At 34.2% G+C, this 26694-nt stretch overlaps 1 protein-coding gene across 20 annotated transcripts in view; it reads right to left on the bottom strand.

The window, feature by feature from the left end:
- PPFIA2 (PTPRF interacting protein alpha 2) overlaps positions 1 to 26694 on the bottom strand; it is a 483812-nt gene that overhangs the window by 306901 nt on the left and 150217 nt on the right. For 3 of the 20 annotated variants that reach the window (XM_032854679.1, XM_032854680.1, XM_032854681.1), the window contains exon 1: positions 17696 to 18120. The exons of 15 other annotated variants lie outside the window; for them this stretch is intronic. In XM_032854679.1, the coding sequence (XP_032710570.1) occupies positions 17696 to 17776 (81 nt within the window). In that variant the 5' untranslated portion in view covers positions 17777 to 18120. Of the gene's footprint in view, positions 1 to 17695; positions 18122 to 26694 lie in introns of those variants that run through there. 2 more of the 20 variants (XM_032854683.1, XM_032854682.1) reach the window with 1 other exon arrangement.

Here is a 26694-nt window from a genome sequence, read left to right as displayed (position 1 = left end):
CAACTGACTGCATCACCCAGGCACCCTTGCTTTGAGATTTTTTAAATACACAATTTAAACTCCTCCTAACTAATTCTATCTAACATAACAGCCTTTACTAACACCTTAGATAAGCCTTAGATAAGGTTTAGTTTCTCTTTTTTACTATTTTTCTTGAGCTAGATGGGTAATTAAAGTTTGTTCTATTTATTAATAATAATGGGTTTACTTTTGCAATGAGCTTGTGTAAGCTTCTAATAGTATGACAGACACAAGTAAATAAATCTCTCCTGTGGCACCTGGGTGGCTCAGTCCTTAAGCATCTGTCTTCAGCTCTGGTCATGATCCCAGGATCCTGGGATTGAGTCCCACATCAGGCTCCCTGCTCAGGGGAGAGCCTGCTTCTCCCTCTCCCATGTCCCCTCCTTGTATTCCCTCTCCCATGTCTCTGTCTCTCTGTCAAATAAGTAAATAAAATATTTAAAAAATGAATAAATAAATCTCCCCTATCAGGATCATATAAATGTCATAAAATATATATGTATATTTTATATGTATATATACACATACTTTATAAAAGTTGTTTGAAGTATTTTGCTGAGCTAAAGCAAAAATTCTGAAAATTTTTAGACGATCAAATCTCATATTTTAGGAAATATTTCTCTGAAAACATGTCCTAAAGCCCATTTAACTGCTATGCTTTCATCTGGTATGTATTCTTTGAAAATATCCCGTTTATTTATTTTTTGATGAGAGGGGATTGGCAATTTATCCAAAACAATTTTAAAAATTTTTAGACAGTCATTGTTTTTTTTTGAAAAATCCAGTCTTGGCAGGAACAGTTATGGAGTACAGCTGAAGATATTAGAATTTCACATAAACATTATCATAAATCAAATATAAGAATTAATGTTATTTTGAATTTTGTTAGGATAATAAAATGCATACTAAAAAGGCTCTTCTGATTCATAGACTTCCTTAATAGGTATTCAAGGGGCACCTAGGTGGCACAATTAAGTGTTCAACTCTTGGTTTCAGCTCAGGTCATGATCTTGAGATTAAGCTCAGGGTCTTGAGATTAAGCCCCACATCAGGCTCCGGGCTCAGCATGGAGTCCACTTAGGATTCTCTCTCTGCCCACCCCCCACGCTTGCTTGCACTCTCACTCTCTCAAATAAATAAATAAACCTTTAAAAAAAAATAGGGATTCAAATTCTTTCAATACAAAATATTATTTTATCTAAGGAAGTTAAATATTAATGTATATTGTCTTCCACAAAATAATTATTTTAATTGTCCAGCTTACCAAAATTAGCATTTCTCTGCTTAGAAGGAAACTAAATTACAGCAAAATATTCCATTAAAAAAGTAGAAACTAATAAGGAGTTATTTCTTTTTTTTTTTTTTTTTCAAATTTTCCTTTGGGCTGATTATCCGCTATATAAAAGCATCCAGTCCTGATCAACAAACAAAAGCAGAAACAAACCCATAAATGCAGAGAACAAACTGATGGTTGCCAGAGGGGAAGACAGTGGAGAGATGAGCAAAATGGGTGAATCTGAGTGGGAGGTACAGACTTCCAGTTATGGAATAAATAGTATGGGGATGAAAGGTACAGCATAGGGAATATACTCAGTGGTATTGTAGTAGCATCGTAAGGTGAAAGATGGTAACTACCCTTGTGAGGAAAGCATAACATAAAGTTGTCAAATCACTCTCTTGTACACCTGAAACTAATAATGGAACATTGTCCGTTAACTGTATTTCAAAAAAAAAAAAAAAAAAAGAAGGTTTTTTTCCCATGCACAGTATTAGTGAGTAGACATAACCTTCAATCACATGCTTTCTCTACTAAGAAAAAGCCTTTGGCAAATACCAAAGAACATACATATATTCATTTAACTACTAAAAAATAAGATTAGATCATATGAGCTGTTAAAAGAATGCAAGAAGAAAAGTTAGGTTACCAGCTGACAAGCAACTTTTAAGTGTATTGTGCAAATATCTTATAAAAGACTTTCAGGGAGAAAGGCCCAAAAAATGTTTAATGTGAAAGATACTGATGCTGTTAAGACTGATGGATTCATGAAGTAAAAGCATTGAGGTAAAGTGGGGAGCAAAGATAAATTAGGTGGAGAAAGAGCAAGTCAGTTTGGTTAGAAAGCTATATTAAGGATAATGCAATATATATGGACAGAATACATTACCATGAACTTGCTTAGAGAAGACAAAGTTGTCTTTTGACCTTGGTAGTTGTGTTAGTTGCTTATCATTGCATAACAAATCCCAAAATTTGGTAGCTTAAAACAACAGTGATTATTTATTATTTCTCCATTGTTTTCATGAGTCCGGAATTTGGGAATGGCTCAGTTGGGAGCCTCTCATGAGGTTGCAGTCAAGAGGTTGACTGGGGCAACAAGCATCTGAAGTCTTGACTACTACTAAAGGATCCATTTCCAAAATGTTTCAATCACATGACTGGCAAATTAGTGTTAGCTATTGGCGGGGGCAGGGGAGGGGGTGCTTGGCTACTCTCCTTGTGAGAATTTCCACACGGCTGCTGGAGCACCCTCACAGCATGGCAGCTGGCTTGTGAGCAATTCCAAGAGAGCAAAGTAGAAGCTGCAATGCTTCCTGATCTCATTTCAGAAGGCACCAACTGTCAATTGAATCTTGATTTATTCACACAGTGTCAGTTCTAATTTAATGAAGGAGAGGTCTACACAGGTCTACACAAAGGCATGAATTACAGGCGGTAAGAATCACTGGGGGCAATCATGGAAGTTAGAAAACAATCCGGTAAAAAAAAAAAAAAAAAAAAGAGAAAACAATCCGGTATTTTAATTTTAATATTAGTATTATCATTATGGTCATCATTTTTTATTATAAAAAGGCCAACCATAGGGGTGTCTGGGTGGCTCAGCCAGTTAAACATCTGACTCTTGATTTCAGCTCAGGTCATGATCTCAGGATTGTGAGATCAAGCCCCGCATAGGTCTCTTTGCTAAGCAGGGAGCCTGCTTAAGATTCTCTCTCCCCCTCCCTCTGCTCTTCTACCACAACACCCTCCCCCCATACACTCTCTCTCTCTCTAAACAAAAACAAAACAAACAAGCGAACAAAAAAACACACAGAAAAAACCTACCACATACATAGCAGTTTAGTCATCTCCAATCTTCATAATACCGCTTTACATCATTTCTTATCTTCATAAAATTCTTGTGAGATAGGTTTATTTTCATTTTATAGTGAGAGGACTAAAATTCAGAGTAACTAAATAATGGGCCCAAAGTCACATAGGCAGTAAGTGGCAAGATATATTTTGATCTGATTCCAAATCTTAATACTTCTTCAACCATATATGATGCTCCTCAGAAAATGTCAGCTCTGGGCTGATTCTGCTAGATTAAAATGTCTGCATAGTGACCACTGCCCCTCTTAAATATAGCATAAACTGCAGGAGATGGAGATATTAATCAACACTGATAATTCAGGTATTTAAAGCATTTTTTCTATAATAGGTAAAATATATTTAATAACTGCTTATTTTATAAAATTCTAGTAAGATTGACAAATTTCTTCTCATTGAAGCTGAATTCAAAAAAAATCTGGGGACAAGAAATTAGTGTATTTACAACTAATCATATGATTAATCTTCTTCATGCAGGTTTTAACATCACCATTTTCTTATGAACTTGGGATTTCGAAGATGCAAACATAACTTGGCATAAGGGCAGATATTCTATGAAAGCTAAGTGACACTCTGTAGGCCTTAATATTGAGTATTAGCTGAAGGCATATAGATAACAACTAAACACGTAAGGAGGGATTATTCTTGACAACTGAGAATTATGTAGTCCAGGAAGAGCAACCACCTAACATTCCTCTTCTAATGAACATCTATTATTTTAATCAAGCTGTAATTTGAAATCAGAATTTTAAAAAAAGGAACTGGTTCTTTACTGCAGTGAATAATTCTGAGATTTTGTTTGATTTTACACAGTTTCTAGGTGACAGATAAATCATTAATTAAGAACAAATGAATATTTCTTGACATGGCCATCTAATAGGTCTGATTTTGGAAATCCCATAACATACATAGCCCTAAAGGAAGAAGCTAAAGTTCTTCATTCCTGAGCACTGGTCCTCAATTTAATCAGGTTCTCTTAGCAGTAGTTTGGACTCCTTGCAATTTATACATCACTCAGTTAAAAATTGCCCATGGAAGAAATAACTAAGTGACTTCACCACAACAAATCAAAAGCATGTCTTTCTAATCAAATCAAAAGTACATCTCACAGTTGACCCTTGAACAACATGGGTTTGAAGTGCACGGGTCCACTTCTGTGCAGATTTTTTTTTTTTAATAGTATCGTAGTGTAAATGTATTTTCTCTTCCTTGTGATTTTCCTAATAAGATTTTCTTTTCCCTGGCTTACTGTATTGTAAGAATACAGCATATAATACACAGAACACACAAAATATGAGTTAATCGACTTACTGGTAAGGCTTTCAGTCCACAGTAGGCGATCAGTAGTAAAGTTTTGAAGGAACTGAAAGCTATGAACAAATTTTCTACTGTGCAGGGGGTCAGTGCCTCAACTCCCACACTGTTCAAGGGTCAACTGTCTTGAAACCTGAGCAAGGCCTTGTGGATATTTCACCCACTCATCAGTTGTCCTTCAAATAGAAAGTACCTTTCATAGGGCTAAAAATTCCCCAATCTCCTGTCCACTGTTTCCCAATTCGTGACATTTCTGCACAGACATTACTTGGAATTCTATTTAAAATGAAAATTCTTTGGCCCTTACCACATTTTCTGAATCATCTCTGGGGGTGGCACTCGGTAGCCTGCATTTTAGATAATTATGTATTCTGAAACTTGAGAATTCCTATAACAACTCAAAGGGTCTTTTACTCTGATCCACAAGGCAGGTGGGATAATATAAACTGTAGTCAATAACGTAACATCTGAAAGCCAAATTTCAATTTCCAGAACAAATGTGCACTGACAACAGGAAGTAATTATAATCTTGGGAAAGTATTTCTTTCAAATACTTGATACTTGGATAATAATATTAATAAAAAGAGCACTGTACATTCACCTGTTTCACATTTGTTCATGTTGAGCCTCATGGTGAGCACCTCAACTGACATCAATATTTTAAAACTTATTCTTTTAAAATCCATACAAAAATAAATTATTCCTTAATTATAACTTGATCTACCAAATAAGCAAAGAAAACATCCACAATCATACACATATACACCCACACATGCTCACATGCACATGCAACATAATGAAGCTAATCAACTATCTGTCAGATAATTCATATTTTATAGTCATAATGTCACCTTTAACCAACATATTCTCAACATAAAATGTGATACAAAATGCATCTTGTGATCTTTGGAATAAGCACAGGTCTCCTTTATATATTTAGACATTTATTGAGCACTCAAAATTCATTCACCTAATAAATATACATTGTGTCCTTAAGGAACTCAGAGTATAATGGGGAAATGAATAATCAGATTTGTGCCAATTATTAGGACAGATGGAAGCACAACGTTTTATGATATCTTCACAAGGAGGGGGCTGAACCTAACTAGGAATGTGACATATTCATGAAAGACACAAACTGCACTGAACTCTAAAGAATGAATGAGATTTGGAGGCAAAAAAGGTAGAAAATGGAGAAAGGACGATACAGAAAGTTCTAGGAGTGGGAAGGAATATATAGATGGAATGGACACCACCTCATGTCTTAAAGGAAATCTAAAATCTGTTGTGCCCCACAGTTTGTCGATGGTGTACCTCAGTGCAGTAAGTGAGCGAGCTGTGGGAGAGAGATTAGGTAAGCCAGGCAAAAGGCGAGGTATGATTCATTAAGTCCAGTTTGGGCCAACCAAACTTCCTCTCCTTTGAATTTAAATCCTGAATACAGGAAGGTAGGCTGAGTTAACCCATCTGGTGAGGACACTACCAGAAAGACTACCCTTCAGTTCATTCTAGGATAAGGATGTAGAAAGCTTCTCTGATTCTACCATGTCTTCTCTCACATCTCCAGGATAACTTCCTTGTCCACCCGATTTAAATTGCATCCTCCAAAACTCCCTATCCCCTTTCTGTACTCTGTATTTCTCCTTAGCGTTTATCACCATCGAATGTACTACACAGCGTCTTATCTTACTACATCTTTCACCCCACTAAAATATAATCTTACTTGACTTGCTCACTCTTTATCCAGTGCCTGGAACAGAACTTGGCATACAGTAGGCTGCATGAATCAATAAAATCCTGATTCTTCTCTTTTTCTTTCAGTGTTTCCCATATCATTCTAAAACACTTTTCTTTTGACGAATGAACCTGGAATCTGCTTTCCGTTGCTTGCAAAAGAGCCTTAACTGAACTGTGTTTTTTAAACGGACTGCTTTCAAATGTGGTTTCTCATATCAACCCTGAGAAACATATTAACTGCTCTCATTGTTTCAAAGAAGGAAATTGAATCACAATAAAATTCACTCACTTTTGCCTTTTCACATGTTTCAAGTAGCAGATACGAAACACAAATCTGCTTCTTCTGCTCCTTGTGTTTTGTACTCTGCCTCCACGTGAAAGCCCCCACTATAGAGTTCCCAGACTTATCTTTGATGACTGCCCACTGTACTATTTTATCACTGCAATAGGTGTAGACTCATTTTCTTTCTTTCTTTTATTTTTTAAGATTTTATTTATTTATTTATTTATTTTATTTATTTATTTGACACAGAAAGAGATCACAAGTAGGCAGAAAGGCAGGCAGAGGGAGAGAGGGAAGCAGCTCCCTGCTGAGCAGGGACCACCCCCCCACCACGCCGCCCCATGCAGGGCTCGATCCCAGGACACTGAGACCATGACCTGAGCTGAAGGCAGAGACTTAACCCACTGAGCCACCCAGGTGTCCCGTAGACTCATTTTCTATATGCGATTGAAACTGCTCCAGTTTTCACTCAGACTCGTATTTCTGCAGTCTTCTCACCACACATTGTGAACAATTAGAGTGTATTCAAACCAAAAGAATCTTTCTTTTGAGTGGAAGAGATTGGGTCCCTCTGCCTTATTCTTTACCCCAGGCTACATAATGTCCACAATTTTCTCTATTTTTCCTTCTCAAGATCTATTTTTTTCATGGAATAAGTTATTTGGTAGCATTCCATATTACAATTTCTCTCTATATTTTTTGAAAATGTGGTACCCTAACTGGCTATATTAAATGAAATTAGACTAATGCAATGTGAAAAGTAAGGGTAATTTTCTAAATGTAATCTAGTCTATGGCATTTTATATGTATAAAAAAACAAATTCTTCTGCCTTTTGTGTAACATATAGTATGACTGTCCTCTGTCATTATCTACAATGTCTGATTTGCTCATATTTCCCTAAATACATGTTTTGTATTATATTTTAATCTTTTTATTAGATAGAGGTAAACATTAAAATAAGTTTGAGAATTACTTAATACTACAAAATATATTAACTTTACTCATTCATAATATTTTATGAGGTTAAAACATTTTCAGACCTTTAAGGAACATTTATTCATTCCACATATTTTTTTTTTTTTGGAGTGCTTACTATGTAGCAGGCATGATAAAATATCCTGGAAATGTATGTTAGACAAAATACATTTTCTTGGAATTTGTGTCTGTAGTATGGTATTATAGAAGCATTAATCAAAGCATAATTTTTTGTTGGATTTCTTTTTTTTTCCTTTTGAAAAAAGTAAACTATAATTTTAATTTAAAAATATTACTTCCTATGTTCATTACCTGAAGACTCAACTGTGTTCAGTCAGTTCAACCTAGCATTTAGGATTCCCCACTGCCAATATATTTGCCATATCTGCCAATATTTCTTCCCATTATAATTTCCATTTAGGGAGACTAACACAAAAATTCACTTATTAATACTGCTACAAACTTATGCTTCCAATCCCAGCTTGACTCTCATTGTTGCTTGATAGCTGTTATCCCCAACACAGCCATTATTTCCAACCTTTCCTACTGCCCTAAAAAATATTACCTACTTATCCCACCCACTTTAGGTAAAACTATTAGGATGAGGCCATTGGAGATGAACCGCCTCCACTTTCTTCCTCTCTTTCAAGCCTTTCGTTCTATCTCCTTACTCATCTTCATTTTTTCTTTCTTAGAAAATGAAGCATCTTCCTTTCAAGGCTCTTTAAGCTCTTCCTTTAACTTCATATTTCTTGATTTCTTAGATTTCTCTGTTCTCTACCAATAAATATGTCCAGCATCAAAGAAAATATGCAGTTTGTTTCTCGTAATGCAATTTTTAAAGTGAGAAGAGTAAATATTGGACATTTAAGATTTAGTAAAACAAACCACCAGTCATTGCTCTTTTCAGAATGCCATGCTACTTCAGGATCCAAACTGTTCATACAAGCCTTTTAGCTAAAGAAGTATTTTCTCTTCTTGATCACCAGCACCAAAAGATACTGAATGACTGTGTCTCCATGTGCATCATCGAGCATGGGCCTACGAGCAGTGTAAGTAAAGATACAGAGGCCAGGGGTCCATAGTATGTTTTGGAACTATAAGAAGATCAGTCACAGACATGGCTGGCATACATACACTGAAAAATGATTTTTTTCACCTATGTTTGTGTAAAAGAATTACTTTAAAATTCCTTACTAATTTCTTTCTTTTTTTTTTTAATGACTTTATTTACTTATCTGAGAGACAGAGAATGAGAGAGAGAGAGTACATGATTCCAGGATCATATCCTGAGCTGAAGGAAGTTGCTTAACCAACTGAGCTACCCAGGCATCCTAAAATTCTTTACTAATTTCTAAAGCAATATTCTTTGTTGAAGTCTTTCTCAATGACACATTTAAAATTAACTGACTCTCCGTACAAAGTCAATGTATTGTGAGAGATTCTCTAAGATAATATTTATTCTGATCTGCTACATCCTGAAACAATTGCTCCTCAAAATATTGACCACTTCTTAAATTATTAATAAGTGAAAAGAATGAATGAAGGAAATGTGTTTGCAACTATTTGAACTGCATTATGTTGTTGTTAAAACATTTGGTTCTTTATGCATTAAATATTTTAACATCTAAACAAAATAGTATTACAACAAATAACTTAGTTAAACAATGAAAAGGTATAATTCTTCAAATATGATAAATTTATATTATTTTATGATAACATCTTTTATAATTTCAAGCAAGGTTTCTTCTTTTAGCTTCTCTGCAACATGAATCAAAATACACCTGTGGCTTCTTGTAGGCCTAACATAACCAAAGATAGATCTTCTTAGAAAGAGCAGATTAATGCTGTGCTAAATATGAAAAACAAAAATTCAGGATAAAAGGAAATTATAATATGTAACAGTGTAAAATTACACTGTAGTTCAGAACTGTCACATTTGCATTGATTTTATCTGATAGAGAACAACTAATAAGTATAATGCTGTTTCCTATGAATCATCTGTATTTTTTTCACCAATATAACTGAAACTGAAATTTTAAGCTATAGGAACTATGTTACTTTCATTTATTTTTTAATGGCATTGTTCCATTTTCCATTTAGCTTTGCCAACTCTGCTTTGTGATAGAACATATCATTTTGTGAAATTCTTTAAAAAAAACTGTACACTTTTTAGTATTGTTAAAATGCCTAATTATTTTTGAGATGTTCAGCAATTCTCAGACAGTTTTGCTGCCAATAATAGCACTGAATCTTCCTAGCTCCCAGGAACATAACTATTTTAGATCTTTAAATGTTGTATAGGGCACCCAATATCCAAAGTGAGATGCTCTCTTTTAATTTTTAGATATTTTAAATTTGACACTAAATTAGCCAGTTTCATAAACTGATGATTTGAAATCTACATTTGCATGTGTGCAAAACTGTAGATGATAATAAGTCATAATGAAAATGTAAGGTAAGTTTCAAAGTAAATTTACAAAACACATTTTGAAAATACAAAATGTATTCATAAAAGGAACCCAAGTATATTTTCAAAAAGATATGTAGTATCAATGATCCAAAAGTTTATATTCTATAAACACAAAAGTATTTTATATAAAATTAAGATCTTGGAAAGTTAATGAAATATATTTTGATAAGCTACTTTAAGTATTTAAAGTGGTAAATAGATTCACTCAGCATTAAAATTTTCTAAATTTAAAATAAGCCAAAAGTAAAAAGATCACTTATAAAATAAATTATGCTATTATTTGGAAAATATGTTAAAAATTAAAACAACAAGGGCTAATCTTGATTGAGGACCATCTTTAGCAGAAGGAAATACTTTACACATGATTTCATAAATAATCCACCTACCATTAATAATGACGTCATGAGTTATTCTTATTCTTTTGTAACAGTCAAGTGAAGGGAAAATACAGAAATGATTCTACTTGCTTAGAGTCACACTCCCATAAATGGTGGAACTTAGCTTTGAATCCTGTGTTTAATTTCAAAGGACATGATCTTAACTACTATGTAATTTTATTGTTACCAATATGGTAACACAGGAAAAGTTAACCATGAACTAAAACTAAAAGTAGATTTGGAAATAAAATTACTTAATTAAATTTACAATTCAAAACAATACTATCTCTATGTACCTCTCAAGTCAAAGCATTTTTGTCTCTCTACTTTAGGGCACCAAATAATGTACTACCATGGCTTTTGGAAACTTGAGGCAATTCCAAGATTTTTAAGTGCAGATACTAGGGGTTTTGCTCACCATTATTAAAGTTTGGCGTAATGGGAATTTTCAACAAGGTGTGTTAAATGATTTCATGAATTAACAGATGAGAATTAATTTTGGGCAGTCTCAAACATGAGTTCATTCATTCAAAATATATAGACAACATCTGTTTGACAGACATTAGGCTAAGTGTCAATAGAAATATATAAATAGTTAAGTAAAATACATCTTATGCTCTCCAAGAGTTTACAGACCATTACAGACCATTCTTAGAGATACGTGAAAAACTACAAGCAGTATAATAAATGGTACAACAGACATACATTAATTACTTTATGGAAATGTAAGAAGAGGAGGATTTAACTCAACTTAAGGTTCAGGGATGACATTCAAGGAGGGGGTTTGAAGGGAATGTTAGCTATCAAAATGCATTTACAAAAGAAAGCAAACACAAAAATTCTAACTTGAATTAGGTTCAAGGGTGATATTCAAGGAGAGGTTCGATAAGGAAAAAGCTTCCAAAACATGTTTACAAAATAAACCAAGAACACATAAATCAAACTGATGATACTTCTGGGTAGGTGAAAGTGTCCAAGGATTTTGTGTCCTGCCCCATCTGCCCCACTCTCTTCATTCTTTGCCAAGGTCATCTCATTCATTTCCATAGCTGCCCCTCCACTGTAAGCAGATGCCTCCCACATTTATGTCTACTTCTCAGACCTCTCTCCTGAGAGCCCAGCTCGTGTTTCCAACTGGTCTACTTAATCTGTCCAAAACTGAAATAAATATATTGTTTTTCAAAGCTGTTCCTCCTCCATTTCCCTCGCTCCCTCATTAGAAATTTTCGAGGTAATCTTGCCTCATCCTCTTTTGTGTCCTATATTTGGTAAGTTAATAAATTCTTTTGAATGTTATCTCCTTCTAGCTTTTCCCTCATGCTTAACTTCTCTTGGCTCATCCTTGCCACCTCCAGTGTGGTTCCCAGACCCCAACTCTACTGCTTCTGCTGTTGCAGCTGCTGGTCATGGAGCCCTTACTAACTACCAGACACTGTACTTGGTGCGTGAAATGCTTATCTCATTTCAGGAACACCCTGAATCATTTCCCTACTTCCAGTTGCCCTCCCCTCCAGACATTACCTGAAAAATGTAGCTATTTTAGCTAAATATAAGTGAAATGTATTTGTGGATCTCAGCCTGGGAATCTTACAAGCATCTATGTGTTCCTATGAGGAGGTCATTCTGTATCAGAGTATCAGTAATGCCTATATGATGAGGAGGAGCAAAACATTCTTCCTTTCAATATGCAAATTAATTCAATATCTATTTGCTAGTCATGGCTGTATGCCAGGCACTCTGCTTGGTGCTAGTGATTTAACAGTGAAAAGAACGACACAGTTCCTGGTCTCACAAAACATACAGTCCACCATATTTCCATTAAGCAGAAACCTCTGCAAGTCAAAGAGTTATGATTTCCTACGTGAAGTTCTAAGGGCTATTCACTGATTCCCTTGGCTGGTCTCACTGATGTACAGGGCATTCTTAAACCAACACAAGTGTGTATTTAGGAGAGCATTTCCCCTCAATTTCTCTTTTTGTCTCTCAGTGCAATTCCAAGATGTAAGTTTATTAACAATTTGGTTACTATAAAAATATCTTTCCAATTAGGAGGATGTTGTGTCAATAAAGATAAAATAAGGAGGTGGAACCAAATGAAAGCCTTAAATTAAACAACGCAATGAGGCAGCAGTACATTGTTTTGAAGTGGTGGAGCACATTCTTCTATATTTATAAATCAACAGATCATTGAGGTTGGAAATCCTATAGCTTGGAATACTTTTGCTAATATATTTAATCATCAACACTACAGGCAGCAGAAAATAGGGGAGAGCATAGCCTTTGAGGTTCCACAATCTTGAATTCAGACAGAAACTTCATTATTTACTCTGTGCATTATTAACAACTCTTGGAAACCTTTTGTGAGCACCAGTTTTTTTGTTTTGTTTTGTTTTGTTTTTTGTCAGTTTGAGTACCAGTCTTTTGTTTGTTTTTAGCTATAATGCAGGGAAATCATAAAAATTCATCTGAATTTTTTTGAAAGCTACTGAATTGTTCTCTCTGCTTTAGTCCTGTCACCAAACCAAGGCACAATCCAATAGTCTAACTAAACAGCAAATCCAAGCCTGTCAATTCTCTCTGAAAAATCCCTAAATACCAAGACCAAGATCCCTGAGGATAACATGCAAATTTATCTTTTATTCTAGAGTTTGCACACGTCACTTTTAACCATTTCTTATCTTCAGTTTATGTTCCAGTTATACTAAACTCTGCCTTTCCCACACACCAGTTGGTACCTTTGAATGTGCTGGTCTACCTGCTTGAACCATCTCTTGCATATCTCTATCACTCATAATCATGACTGCATACAACCGGATGCCAGAGAAAAAATCTCAATTCCCTCATTTGCCTGGGGACCTCTGCCTATATTACCATGTAACCCCAGAGCCACAGGGTGTCTTTCTTTTCTCTTTAAGGCTAATTTTCCTTCATTTCTTTTTTATCTTTTTTTAAAACATCTAACATGTGCCAAGAATTCTGCTAGATACTTTCAGTGCATTTCAAAATTATCAACAGAATGTACTCCAAATAATAGAAAAATAACAGTGGACTCCTAGGTAGTACCAAAAGGATAGAATATTTTAAAGATCTGGTTCTTTGCTAAAAAGCCAGAATTACCTCAACTTCATTTGATAACAAAGATATGATGCCCCATACTACATACCAGTAATATCCTTTTGAGTAAAATTCTTTTTGAGTTAAATTCTTCATGCAATTGAGATGTTCAGCTTGCCCTTTAGTGTTCTATTTCAGGTGCTAATCCTATTTGCTGAATGGGAAATATAGATACTACTCAAATTTTAAGTCTCTTGATAAAATATGAAAAAAAAAGGAAAGGAAAAAGGAATACAAAAGAAATATAAAGAAAAAATATCTCAAAGAGATTTTGTCTAGCTGCCATAAAAGCATATTTAAAAAATAATAAAATTAAAGATTTTCCTTGATTACTCATGTATCCATATTTGATTTTGAAGAATCTAACAGCAGTACATAAAAGCTTAGTATTAAATTGACTTTTATCTATCTTTAGATATTTTCTTTAATAATACATAGTTAGGCCTCTCACCAACTGTGTAGTCTGAAAAAAATATTTGTTGCTGATTGTTTTAAATTTTCACATTTTAACCATTTAGCTATCTCATATATCCCCCCAGCTTATTAAACAGAGATATTGGCAGTATCCATGATGTGCTAGGGACATAGATTAATAAAATGTTCCTGGGGACTAAAGCAAAGCATGATAAGGGATTCAGCAATGGTACAGACAGGCAAAGGAGCAAAGAGAAGGCACTTCATACAGCCTGCAGAAATGAGGTGTCTGAGTAAAGGATCACAGAGGAGATGGCATTTGAGATGGGTCTTCAAGTTAAAAAACAAAACAAAACAAAACTGACCAATGGGCAGGTTGAGTGAAGAGGCAAAGACAGCAGAAGCATACAGACAACATTCTGGGAAAGCAAAACAAGTAAAGCAGTATGTCACATGTGCTCCAGACCATGAAGAGTTTTTTATGCCAAGCGAGAGAGATGGACTTTATCCTTTAAGGACAGGGGATACCTGAAGTATTTTAAATGTAAAAACAGTGATTGTTATGTTGCCATATTTTCTTTTCTGTGGGTCCCAGGAGCAACAAAGTCAACCACTCATACAGTCCTGGCAGTTACTGTTATTGATGCTAGGAGTAAATGGCAAAGAAATATATTCTAAACAGAAATAACTCCTCTGTGGATTCAAGAGACAAAGTTGTTCCCATCAAAAATAAATTCCTTTTGGTTGGAGGAAGCAGTTTGCAACCTTTATTTTGTTCTGGGTTGGATAACACCATGCTGTTTGCTTTATTGTTCATAAAATTTGCATAGAGCTCCAATGAAGAAAACTAGTTAATATGAAATCAGGAAACATTAAGAGCCTCAGGGTGTATCTTCTTCCCTACTGTCTCTAGCAACTACTGACAAACTCTCATGAAACTTCAGACTGTGCAGATACAGTCTGAAAACTACTAGGTGAAGATATTAAAATCTCTAGGAAATGAGGGGTAGTAGTATCTATATTTCCCATTCAATACCTCTGGGAGTATTCACACATTAAGTCATGATTAGCCAATCTAGAGATTTAATAAAGCATATAGATGACTTTATTTGCAAAAATATAAGTGAAATGATAATGGGGCATCATTTTTATGGACATAAAATTAAGAAGAATTTACTACATTCATATGTATAGTATATCTATTTAATTTTGTTTTAAAGAAGCTTTCCCATTTATACACATTTGAGCACCATAAATTGGCAGTTCTGATGCATACAAACATGTTAATCAATTTTTTCTCCTATAGTAGCATTTAATCTCAATTTTTGTCTGCGCAACTACATTCTAGAACTTGATTTTTGGTGATAAATAATTCACTAAACATATAGTGCAGATTGAGTTTTGGCATCACCCAGGATCCAGGAACCACTGAATAAAAAAAAAAAAAAGAAAGAAAGAAAGAAAGAAAAGAAAGGGCAGATACACGTATATGCATAGGAATAAAGAAATGAGATCTCACATATAAGAAAATTAATTTAAGTGTTAGATAGTCTATACAAAAACCATATTTGCATGTGTATGTGCAAGTATGAATACATTTGAATAAATTAAAATGCAATGAAAGTCTTGTAATTAAAATATCCTTCAGCTTATTTGTTGCCTTGTTACCTTTGAACTGTTCAGGTCAAATACATTTTAATTCTTACTCTTAAAATTTGGTAATGTAAAATCTCAACAAAAATGAAGGATAGTTTGAACATTTAATAAGACGTTGGAACTGAAACTCAACATTATTCATGCTAAGCTATCTTAAATGTTTTTGCATATGTTAACTTTCGTGCTAAAATAATTTTTTAAAAGTAAGCATTAAAATCTCAGCTCCTTGATGCAGAATCATTTCTGAGATGCATTTATGTCATTCCATAATGAGAACCACTTTTGAAAATTTAACTCATCATTTTCAAAGACACATTTTTTTTTGAGAAATGGTCTATTACTTCTACAGCATCTCATTTCTTATAACAGTATTTCAACCAAAGAAAACATATTGCCTTAAAATAGGTTAACACATATAAAGAAGAAAAATAATCATGTCCAATTCTGCCCTTTGAAAATAAAAGCCAAGAGTCAACTTTGATAAATCTTTACCTTCCATGCTTTAAAAACTATTTTGTTTTTCTTCCTTCTCTTCCACCACAAACAAAAACAAACAATAGCAACAAAAAGTTAAATATCCATTGCCTGTCATCATAAATGTCAGGATCAAATACCACTTTATGAATTCAAAATGTGGAATAGAGTTCATATTTATCAACATTTCTATTTTACCAAATTCCTAGTTTTTACACGAATCATTATAACATCAGCAACAAAAAAGCGTTTAAAAATCATTCCACTGTGTTTTCAAAGACAATCACCTGCCAAGAAAGGTGTCAGCAAGATCTTTACCAAAGGAATTGTAAAAAGCCTGTGTCATGACTGAGCATATGGAATTTACTGACCCTTAAACTTCAAGAGACTGAACTAGAATACCTAATGTCAAAAACTGCCCCAAAGAGCCAGACTACAGGATATTGTAAAGAGTGTTTATATCTCAGTGTTTTGGAGGAGAAAAAAAAAAGTAATAATTCTGCAGAACAGCCCCAGGGCACTTGCATTTTGAGTCACTGCCACAATAAGCAGATCGCCACTGGGAAGTGAATATATTCTGTAACAGCACAGACTTGCACTATCAGTAGACATCGGTGTAAAGCAGGAGAGGCAACAGGATTAAAAATAGAAGTAGAAAAGGGGAGAGAGATGGAGTGATTATATTTGCTGCTTATAGTTTGCAAAGGCAAAAGACATTAATAAATCAGATGTGCATTTATTCAGAGCTCTCATTTAAAAGAATTCTGACTACCTCTACTGTATTAATTCTCTAGGTCTTTATGTGTATTTTTTTCATAACATTATAACTATATAGCTAAAATAAATGAGTGCTAGGCTGTTTCTTTTCACATAAAGTAAAACACACAGAGAGAAGAAGGTTCATTCTCCCTTTTCATGTAATAATGATATGACTGAATTACAAAGTAAACCTTAGTACTAAAAGATGCAGTTTGAGGAGAAAAATGAGGAAGAATCTAATTTAGTTTAGACTTAACCATTTTCTAGATTGATAGCTGATTTATTCACGGGGAACCGAAACACATTTAGTAGGTAACAGCTTGTAACTCATGTTTATATTTATATTATAAATCATTCTGACTTTTTGATAACACCAAATCTTCCATCTTAATGAGTTTCTACTTTATCTCAAATTGTAAAGCATACTAAATGTGGTATTTAAGCCTCTTATATTAGTGATTACTTATATACTGCATGTGTAACAAAATTAAATAATAGAAATTCTGTTAAACTATGTATGAAATATAAAATGTTTTTCTAAGCCCAGAGGAGACAGTTTTCAAAGTTCCATAATACGTCCCTTAGTTCTATTCTCCCTGTGATATATAAGAGAAGTAACTCTGTAATGTCCACCATATGACAGCCATAAATAACAATATCAGGACACACATCTTATAAGCCCTCAAAGATGCTACAGTAGCAAATTTTAAAATCCCTGTGAAAATTAAGTGTTCATTATTATATTGCTTGAATTCAGAGAATCCTAATGCCATCCTATTTCCGTATTTTTTTAAAAAAATAGATTAAACTGGCATGCACATTATCCATTTCTTACATCCTCTTTAACACTTTCACACTTTGCAGTTTTCCTTTGCTTCTATTTCCCTTTATTGAAAGTTTGACTATACATTAACTTCCTAAGTAGTGAAGCCATTTAAAATACACTTACTTGAAAAGTGTAAAACCGAGTCCCATTAGGAGGATGCACTTTAGGGGAGCCAGAAACGGTGTTCATATCCGAGAAAATCATTTCTGATCACAGAGACAATATAATCCACAAGGAGCTACAGATGCAGAGCAGAGAGCTTAGCGTACAGATAAATCCGTGCATGCATTGAGGGAGGCTAGAGGGTAAAATGAAATCTGCCCCATCCTTCATAGATACACAGTGACAGCATTTTGAATCTTTCTCCTGCGTCTGAAATCTAAGCTGAAAGATTATCAGCCACTGACCTTTTGTGCAGCTAGTTCTTTAAAACATATAATGTTTTTTTTTTTAAAAATTAAAACACAGAAGGGAAAAAGCAAGAACCAACAATAAATTGAGCTTGTGCAGAATCTGGCAGTGCTGTGGACCTGCCCATCTGTTCTCAGTGATAATCACCTCCCTCCACCACAGTCTAGCAGAGTGATTATGCTAAATATCCTGGTTAACCAATAACATACAGTTTCATTTCAGGGAAGCGTGCACCGTGTAATTCAGAGGACCTCTTCTGACTAACCTGAAGCATGTTTCCTATGCTGTTTAAAGCTGTATTTAGTACCAAATTCTTGTTCTATCACTCGTATTTCTGTATGTTTCCAAATCTCTTTGTTACTCCCAGTCTTTTCAACAAGATTTTAGACTTTTGTACAAATCCTTTTCATTTAAAGCGAAGAGTTCTTTTTACATTTATAGATCAAAGCATATTATATCCGGTTAGAACACAGAGGCTCCAGGCATACGATTCAGTAAAGCTATTTAATACTAGAAACATTATCAAGTAAAATGCATTAAATATTTCTACTTTTCTGAACTCTTAAAGGACACTACAACATGGGCATAATTATTACTCTCCTTCCCTCATTTTAACTCAAAAATTCAGTAAGTTTCATAATCAATGACTAAGGAAGTCCAATACACTTGTTTTTAAAAAAATCAAAACTTTATAAAAAACAAGAAAGTAAAAAATCTTTTAGATACATGAAGATTTTGAACTCAGTATCTAAAAGCACTAACTGCAAAGATCTAGACTACACTGCAAATCATGTTCATTTTTTATGTCTTTTAACACAAAGTATTCAGTCTGTATAGAAGATCATATTCAGATGACTTTACACTTTTTAGAAGTAAAAATAAATGCTCCATTTACACATGGTTCAAAGGTGGAGACTTCAGGAGAACAGAGATGAGAATGAGCCAAAAGCAGTGTCTTTGTGAATGTATCTAAGATGGCATGGTTACACATTATTAAGAAACAGGAACCACCTGCTTTGAACCAGAAGCCTATAAAAAGAATATGATGGTGATAGGCTCTCAAAACTTAACTTATTATTCATTTATATCTTTATTCCAATTATGACTCAGATTTATAATATCAATGAGGAGGAAACAGAAAAATGATTCTCAATTCCTTAGACAGGAGTCCTACATTCTGGTAAATTCAGCAAGTAGGTAGTTATTTACCCAGCATACTGCTAAATAAACCAGAAGATAAGTCTTAAACAAATGTTTAATTTGAGAATAATTTTATATTTATGGAAAACTTGGAGAGCTAGTACAGAGAGTTCCCATATATCCCTTGCCCAATCTCCCTGCTAACATCTTACATTATTATGGTGCATTTGTCAAAACTAAATAACTAATATCGGCACATTATTATCAAATAAACTCCAGACTTCACTTGGATTTCACTAGTCTTTCCGTTAATGTCTCTTTTCTCTTCTAAGTTCCAATCCAGGGTATCATGTTTACTTAGTTTCCATGTCTCCCCAGTTCCTCTGGTCTGTGACACCATCTCAGCTTTTCCTAGTTTTTCATGATCTTGACAGTCTTTAGAGGACCATCAAGTACTGGCCAAGCATCCCCTAGGCTCTCCTGCGCTGATGCCTATATTAATTTTATTTGATGTTTCCCTCATGATTAGACTCGGGCTATGGGCTGTACCTACCACAGAGTTAAAGTGTCCTTCTCATCATATGATATTAATGAAGTGACCTCATGACATCATTATGGGAGTACATGATATCCACATACAATACTAACCATCACTTGACAAGGTGGTGTTGGCCAGATTTCTCTACTGTAAAATTACTATTTTTCCTTTCCATACTCTATCCATTGGAAGTTGGCCACTAAGTTTAGTACATCCTCAAAGAGGTGATAGAAAGTGGTGAAATTAAGCTTTGCTTTGTGGAGGAGGGTAGTGTTTATATGTATTAAATAGAATTCTTCTGTAGAGAAGATTTGCCTCATCTTCAGTTATTTTTTCAACCATTTACTTGTATCAGATGGATCATGTATATTTATTTTATACTTGGGGTTATAATACAATACATATAATTTATTTTGATACTCAAATAGTCCCAGTTTTGGCCACAGAGAGCTCCTTCAGATTGGCTCCTATTTCCCTTTGATGTGTTCCCATCCATTTGCTTTTTGCACACTCAAATGACTATTTTGTTTTTACAAATTTTTTTCTCCTGTATAAACTACCTATTTGCTAAAACCATTAGTCATCTTAACTATAACTCTACCACTGCAATCTAAGTTGAGAAGTCACGTTTTATTTTTTCATGATTACTTAAGCAGCCACATTACTATATTTTTCAAAATAATCTTTTTTTTTTTCCCTTCTGGTTTTTCAGCCTGCATGGGATTCACTGATTCTCAAATTAAATAAAACAAATAAATATACATACTGGCTTTGGTAATCAGTGATCTATGTAAAATTGTTTTATTTTTTCCCACTCAAAGATATATGTTGGGATCACATTTCCTCCTATGGTTAACGGGGCCATGTAAGTCATGCTCCTCAAAGAGCTGTTAGTGGAAATAATGTCTCAAAAGCAACTGTGAAGGTACTTGAGAACACAGGCTTTAAGGAATTTTTTTTTTTTTTGGCCAAATGGATTATTATGGTGCAAATAAAATCTCCATGGGTTTTATGCTTATCTGTTAAATGGTTCTGATATAATATAGACCAGAGAATTCACTAGATTTCTTCTTATTATTTAGAGAGGCCAATAAATCAAATATTTCTGGTATACTATTACATCTTCCTGGTATAATCTCATATATTTGCTGAATTTGCATCCTTGCTAAAGTAAGGAATTCTGAAGCTTTTGGCCAAGCAGAGTGCAAGTTTTTCTTTTCCACAGTTTTTGTGAGGAGAAGGGAAAGAAGGCAGTATGAATTAATGTTGAAAGAAGCTGGAAGGAAAAACAGTATTAATATATAATTATTTTAAATACAGTGCTTATTCTAAATGTTGTGGAAATTGTCAAAATATATATTCCTTCCCAAATTTTTGTTTTCTAAATGGGCTATTTATGATAATGACAGTATGTCATTGTTCTGAGGGTTTATTTGAAGATAACTCAACTTTCTTTCTCTGCCTGGTAGCAGTAGTGAAGGTGGTGTCCATGTCTGAAAATTGAAAGGATACAGAATCTTGCCTTGTCCGTTGTGGCTATAGAAGTCTGGCACCATTTCTAGGCCACAGAGTAATAACTGTAAAAGATCCAGTCTCTGTCCTAAAAGGAACTTTAAATTTGGTGGGAAGGACATCAACTAATAAGAGGTCGTCAACTACCAAGACAACTGAAATGTAGCTTATTAAGTGCTAATGACTGACTTAACATAAAGGAGATTGTGTTCATCTGAAAAGCACCTAACTCAAGGGATATTAAAGTGACCCTAACAAGAGCAGGAGGTTGAAGACTTTCTGAAGAGAAGGTTCAAAGCATGAAAAGATATAAGATGTCATGGAATGTTTTGGGAAATAGGGCTGAAAACATTTCAGGGCATATGAGGTAACTGTGTTACATGTGTTTTTTTCATATATAAATGTTTTCTCAAGTGAAATTAGTAAAGAGACTTAATCTGGTTAACACCCTATTTCTCTGAAATCAAGTAAAGTTAGAACATTCTTCTCTCAAGAAATATATGAAATGTAGAGACATATTTTCATACTTTTGGTTAGTATATTTTGACATCTTTCTTAAGTTTCCCAAATAGCTTTCCAAGATTTTTTGGCTTGTCAAGAAACTTCATTCTTAGTTTGACTGAGTTCAATTTATAATAAGACTATTTTAAGTATTAACTTGAAAGTAAAACTATAGAGTACAGTATTACTATGTGAAACAAAATTTAATAGGCTTATGTTAGCAGTCATTAGATTATGGGCAATGTCTACCAATCATATAAAGAGTAAATAATATGTCCATTTCAATTACTACACACAGACCACCCCCAAAATCTCTCAAGGTATATCTTTTCTCGGGAGAGATAAATTAAGAATATGAACTCTAGAAAGTTTAAGTCCAGCTGTCTCAACCACTTGAATTTTTACAGAAAGAAATTGAAGATGAAAAAGTAAAAGGATAACTCAATTACACTTTCTTAAAAATGGGTAAAATAAATTCCTGAAGCCAGACTCTTGTTCTTAATAAACTCACAGAGAAGATTCCCAGAAGTCATCTAATATACCCCTTGGCCTCTGAGAATAATTACTCCTAAGCCTTCTGAAATGTATGTTATCAGCTTGATTTTATAAAAACTTCAAAAGAAATACTTTAGAGCCTACTATTTCATATACTATCAGGAAGAGACAGCTCACATTTTTTATAGCCCTTCAATATAACTTTTTAAACAAATAACTGTTAGCTATATTCTGCTTCAAGACAAGCAATTCAATACATCTTTTCTTTTGTTCATTTATGTGTATTGGATAAGAAACTTGAAAATTTGTTAGAGTGATAAGAATTTGAAGAATTAAAGAAATATACTGAAAGGGCTGTTCATTTGCTCTTAGTTCCTGATAAACCCTCAGAGGGGAAAGAAAATGCCATACTGGACAAAAAAGAGTAAGGAGAGAGAGAGAGAAATGGAGGGAGGAAGGAGGAGAGGAGAAAAAGGAGGAGGAGGAGGAGGACAAGGAGGAGAGATATCACTACGATTTACACCATCACACTATAGGATAACAAAGCATTTTCTAGCCAAGCATTCAGTTAGAAGTCATGCCAGATGGAGTGAAATTTGCAGTCCAGATGGGCAATACATCCCAGTGATCCATATGGATGGCATGTGGAAGCTAGTTAGGTACACACTGCCAGCTAGATTATCTATCTTATCTATCTACTAAATATATATTTTTATTTATGCACTTCAAACTATATCTGCTTTCTTCTCTTCACATCATGACTTCTACAAGATTCAGAAAAGATGATCCTATGTAGAGAGCCAACACTCTAAGTTTACTTTTACACCCTGTCTCTGAGTCTCCTTCCTGACAGTCACAGCTGGTTATACACAAGTTTGTAGGGTTTGTTCACTCATTCATTTATTCATTCATTTATTCTACAAATTTTTTACTGAGGGGTAGTGAAGTACCAGACACCTGTTACAGTTAAAATAGAGATGACGGGCAGGTGAAGTGAGAGGACACACTGCATCTGTAGCAAGCCAATGAGATACTCCACCCAAGAAGTATCATTAGCTCTAGCTGTGAGATCTCACATTGCAGGATCCCAATTAGAAAACAACAAACAAAACAAAACTTCTAATACCTCAAAGACTTTCTTCTGAGTTCAGGGGATATTTCTTAGCTACCTAACCATTCATTGAGGGAGTATCAAATAAAGACAATATTTAGAATCCTTTGTGATCCCTCGAGATTTGCAGTCATTCAGACTAAAGAAATAAACACAAATCAAGCATACTGAAATTTACAAGTTCTATTTAAAATAAGATAAAAATACTAAATTTGCCTTTAATTAATCATCACATCTTGATGATAATACACTGGAGTTTTTTTTTAAACATAATCTCATAAAATTTTTATGCATATCTAGATACAGGCATGTATGTAGATGTGTTTATATAACTGTATATGGGGGCGCCTGGGTGGCTCAGTGGGTTAAGCCACTGCCTTCGGCTCAGGTCATGATCTCAGGGTCCTGGGATCGAGTCCCGCATCGGGCTCTCTGCTCAGCAGGGAGCCTGCTTCCCTCTCTCTCTCTCTGCCTGCCTCTCTGTCTACTTGTGATCTCTGTCTGTCAAATCAATAAATAAAAATCTTAAAAAAAAAATTTATATAACTGTATATGCATTTTTGTGTGCATTATATATACATATGTATGCATACGTACATACACATATGTACGTATACATGCATAAACACACCTACATACATATTGTCTTCAAAATTCAAATTAGAAAATTTTAAAATGGTATGTTCTTTTCATACTCCCTCTTCTTTGCACTTTGGTTTCTCTTTGCTTGAATGGCATTTTTCACAAATACTTATATGTATTATAATTGCCCATATACATCTTCATGCTTAAATTAAAAATATTAAGTTGTATGAAATTCAGGCTTGACTTTTGTTCTTTTAACAGAAAAATACTGATGGATTAGAACCTTACAATTCTATGACACAATAATTTTACTAAATTTGTTAAATTTATCTCATGTTCTAAAATATATGTCATTAGCGTATTTTTATAAAAAATCACATTAAATTTCTATGACAGGACATTAATTCTTCATCTACCACTGTGAATAACAGATGCCCACATAGTTAAAGTTTTTATAATACCAGAAGGGTTTCTGAGTTCTGACTTTTATAAACATAAATAAAGTGAGTTGAGAAATACTGGGTCCATTTTATGGCATGAGAACTACATATAGACTATTACATATTAAACTTAAATGTGGTTACGCCCTACATGCTCTATCTCATAGTACACTTTTGATATTAAGTTTCACATTTCCCTAGAAATGGGCAAAATTCTTAGCGATTTCTGGCCAATATCTCCACTCTGGATAAATCCATGCTTTCTATTTTATTTACTGTCCAGTTTCCAAATATGTCTTCTATTACTTAACACCATAATTAATGCATCAGGATACAAAAAAATTCTTGGTCACTGACATAAAATTTTTATTTTATTTTTTTAAATCAGTTTCTAAAGTCTGAGATGAAGTAAGAGTCCTTATTATGCAAAAGTTATATAGAACTCCTTGTCTGTCGGTAACAAGAACCAGCACAAGGCAAGGCATAGAGTAGGCATTCAATAAATATTTGGGAAATGCTTGAAACAAATCTTCCTCTGGCTGCTTTGCTTCTCTTTTTTAATGAGTGGTATATTAATAGTAATTATCTCATTTTGACTAGTCCTGAGAACTCAAAAATGCTTACTCTAATTTCCAGATTCTTACAGTTAATAAGTGATAACACTAAACATTCAAAGTTTGCGCTGAGTGCATTGCTTGGTATGTTAACGGCCAAGTCATTGGCAAAGGGACTCCTGGCTGACTCAGTCAGTTAAGCGTCTGACTCTTGATTTTGGTTCAGGTCATGATCTCAGGGTCATGGGGTTGAGCCCCACGTTGTGCTCCATGCTTAGCATGGAGTCTACTCATCCCTCTCCCTCTGTTCCTCCCCCTGTTCATGCTCTCTCTCACTCTCTCTCTCAAATAAATAAATATTTTTTTTTAAGAATAGTCAAGTTGTTGGTGAATAAATGAACAAAAAAAGAGAATGTATAAATCCATATATTCTAACTACCAACCCATATTGTTTGTATTAAATAATGCTGCTGCCTAGTAGTTTAGTAAATAGATTAAAAAAAATAGCAGTTTTAAAAATAGATTTAAAAAGTAACTCTGTAAACTTACAGCATCCACCATTCAAATGCACATACAGGTAAACTTCTCTCCATCACACATTCAGAGAGTATTGGGAGAAATACCACATTAAAGAGAAAGAAGAAAGGTATGTTCCAACAAACAAAGCAGATGTCCTAGTGCTTTCATATAGTTCACTTTATCTTATATACTTTGTTTCTACCATCTCAGAAGATACAGGTTTAACTGACAGGATAACAGGAAGAGAAGAAGCATGATGGTGATCAATTCTGTGCAAGAGCTTTTAGGATAATGTTATCACAGCTATCCTGGATAATAGAACATTAAAAAAAAAACAATTTATATGGATGGACACTCCACTCACAATCCCATGTTTAAGATTAGAAAGATTACAAGATTACAAAAACAAAGGCAATATGAGTGAAAACCGTGAAGCAGACTGAAGCAATCTTGAGACAATCTTTTCTTATTCTTTAAGCTGTCTACTGCCTCAGTTGCCATGGTAGCAAGTATTTTATTTTTCCTGAATTTTATTTTTTTCAAGAATTTCATTTGAAAGACAAAGCCAATCACTATCCTGTTTTATTTTCATTAAGAGCACGAACAAGGGCTCAACAGTTGCTATCTACCGAATGATATTACAGGGAAGCCAGAGTTGCCTTTTATAAAACTCTCTGAAGGAGGTATTTATTCCTCGGTTACATATAAGGAAACAAAGTCTTAAGAAAAATATAACTTGTCTAAAATCACACTTAGACAAAGAGAAAAGTGGTATCACTTGAAACCAGGTCTACCTGATTACAAAACCCCCTATAAATCAAAATTACATCTTGCTACTGCTTTATCTGCCACTGATTTTAATTCCGTACAGAATATGAAAAGGGAATTAATAAATTCCTAATTGATTTCATATGTCAAGGAATTCTTTGATGATTGTCTATCTGATGAACTATTCTAATTCTGTGGAAGTATTCAGATTTTCCTGATGAATCAGATGTGGGTTGTGAAAGACAAAAAGTAATCCAGAACAACTACAAGGTCTTTGGCCTGAGCAGTGAAAGGATGAAATTGCCACTAGATGAGATGGAGAAGGCTATGAAAGAAGCAGGTTTGGGAAAAATTCAATCGCTCAATTTTGCGCATGTTGAGTTTGAGGTTTCTATTAGTCATCTAAACAGAGATGTCATGTTGGCAGTTGGATATACAAATCTAGAGACCACATTAGCATGCAGACAGAAAACCAAAAAACTGGAATGAAGTCATCAGGAAGTGAATACAAATAGACAAGAGAAGTGGTCCAAACCCAAGCCTTGGTG

Source organism: Lontra canadensis, unplaced genomic scaffold, assembly GCF_010015895.1.
Source record: "Lontra canadensis isolate GAN:19392208 unplaced genomic scaffold, GSC_riverotter_1.0 scaffold9, whole genome shotgun sequence".
NCBI lineage: Eukaryota > Metazoa > Chordata > Mammalia > Carnivora > Mustelidae > Lontra > Lontra canadensis.
The sequence above is the reverse complement of the archived record's forward strand: the minus strand, read 5'-3'. Positions and strand labels throughout refer to the sequence as shown.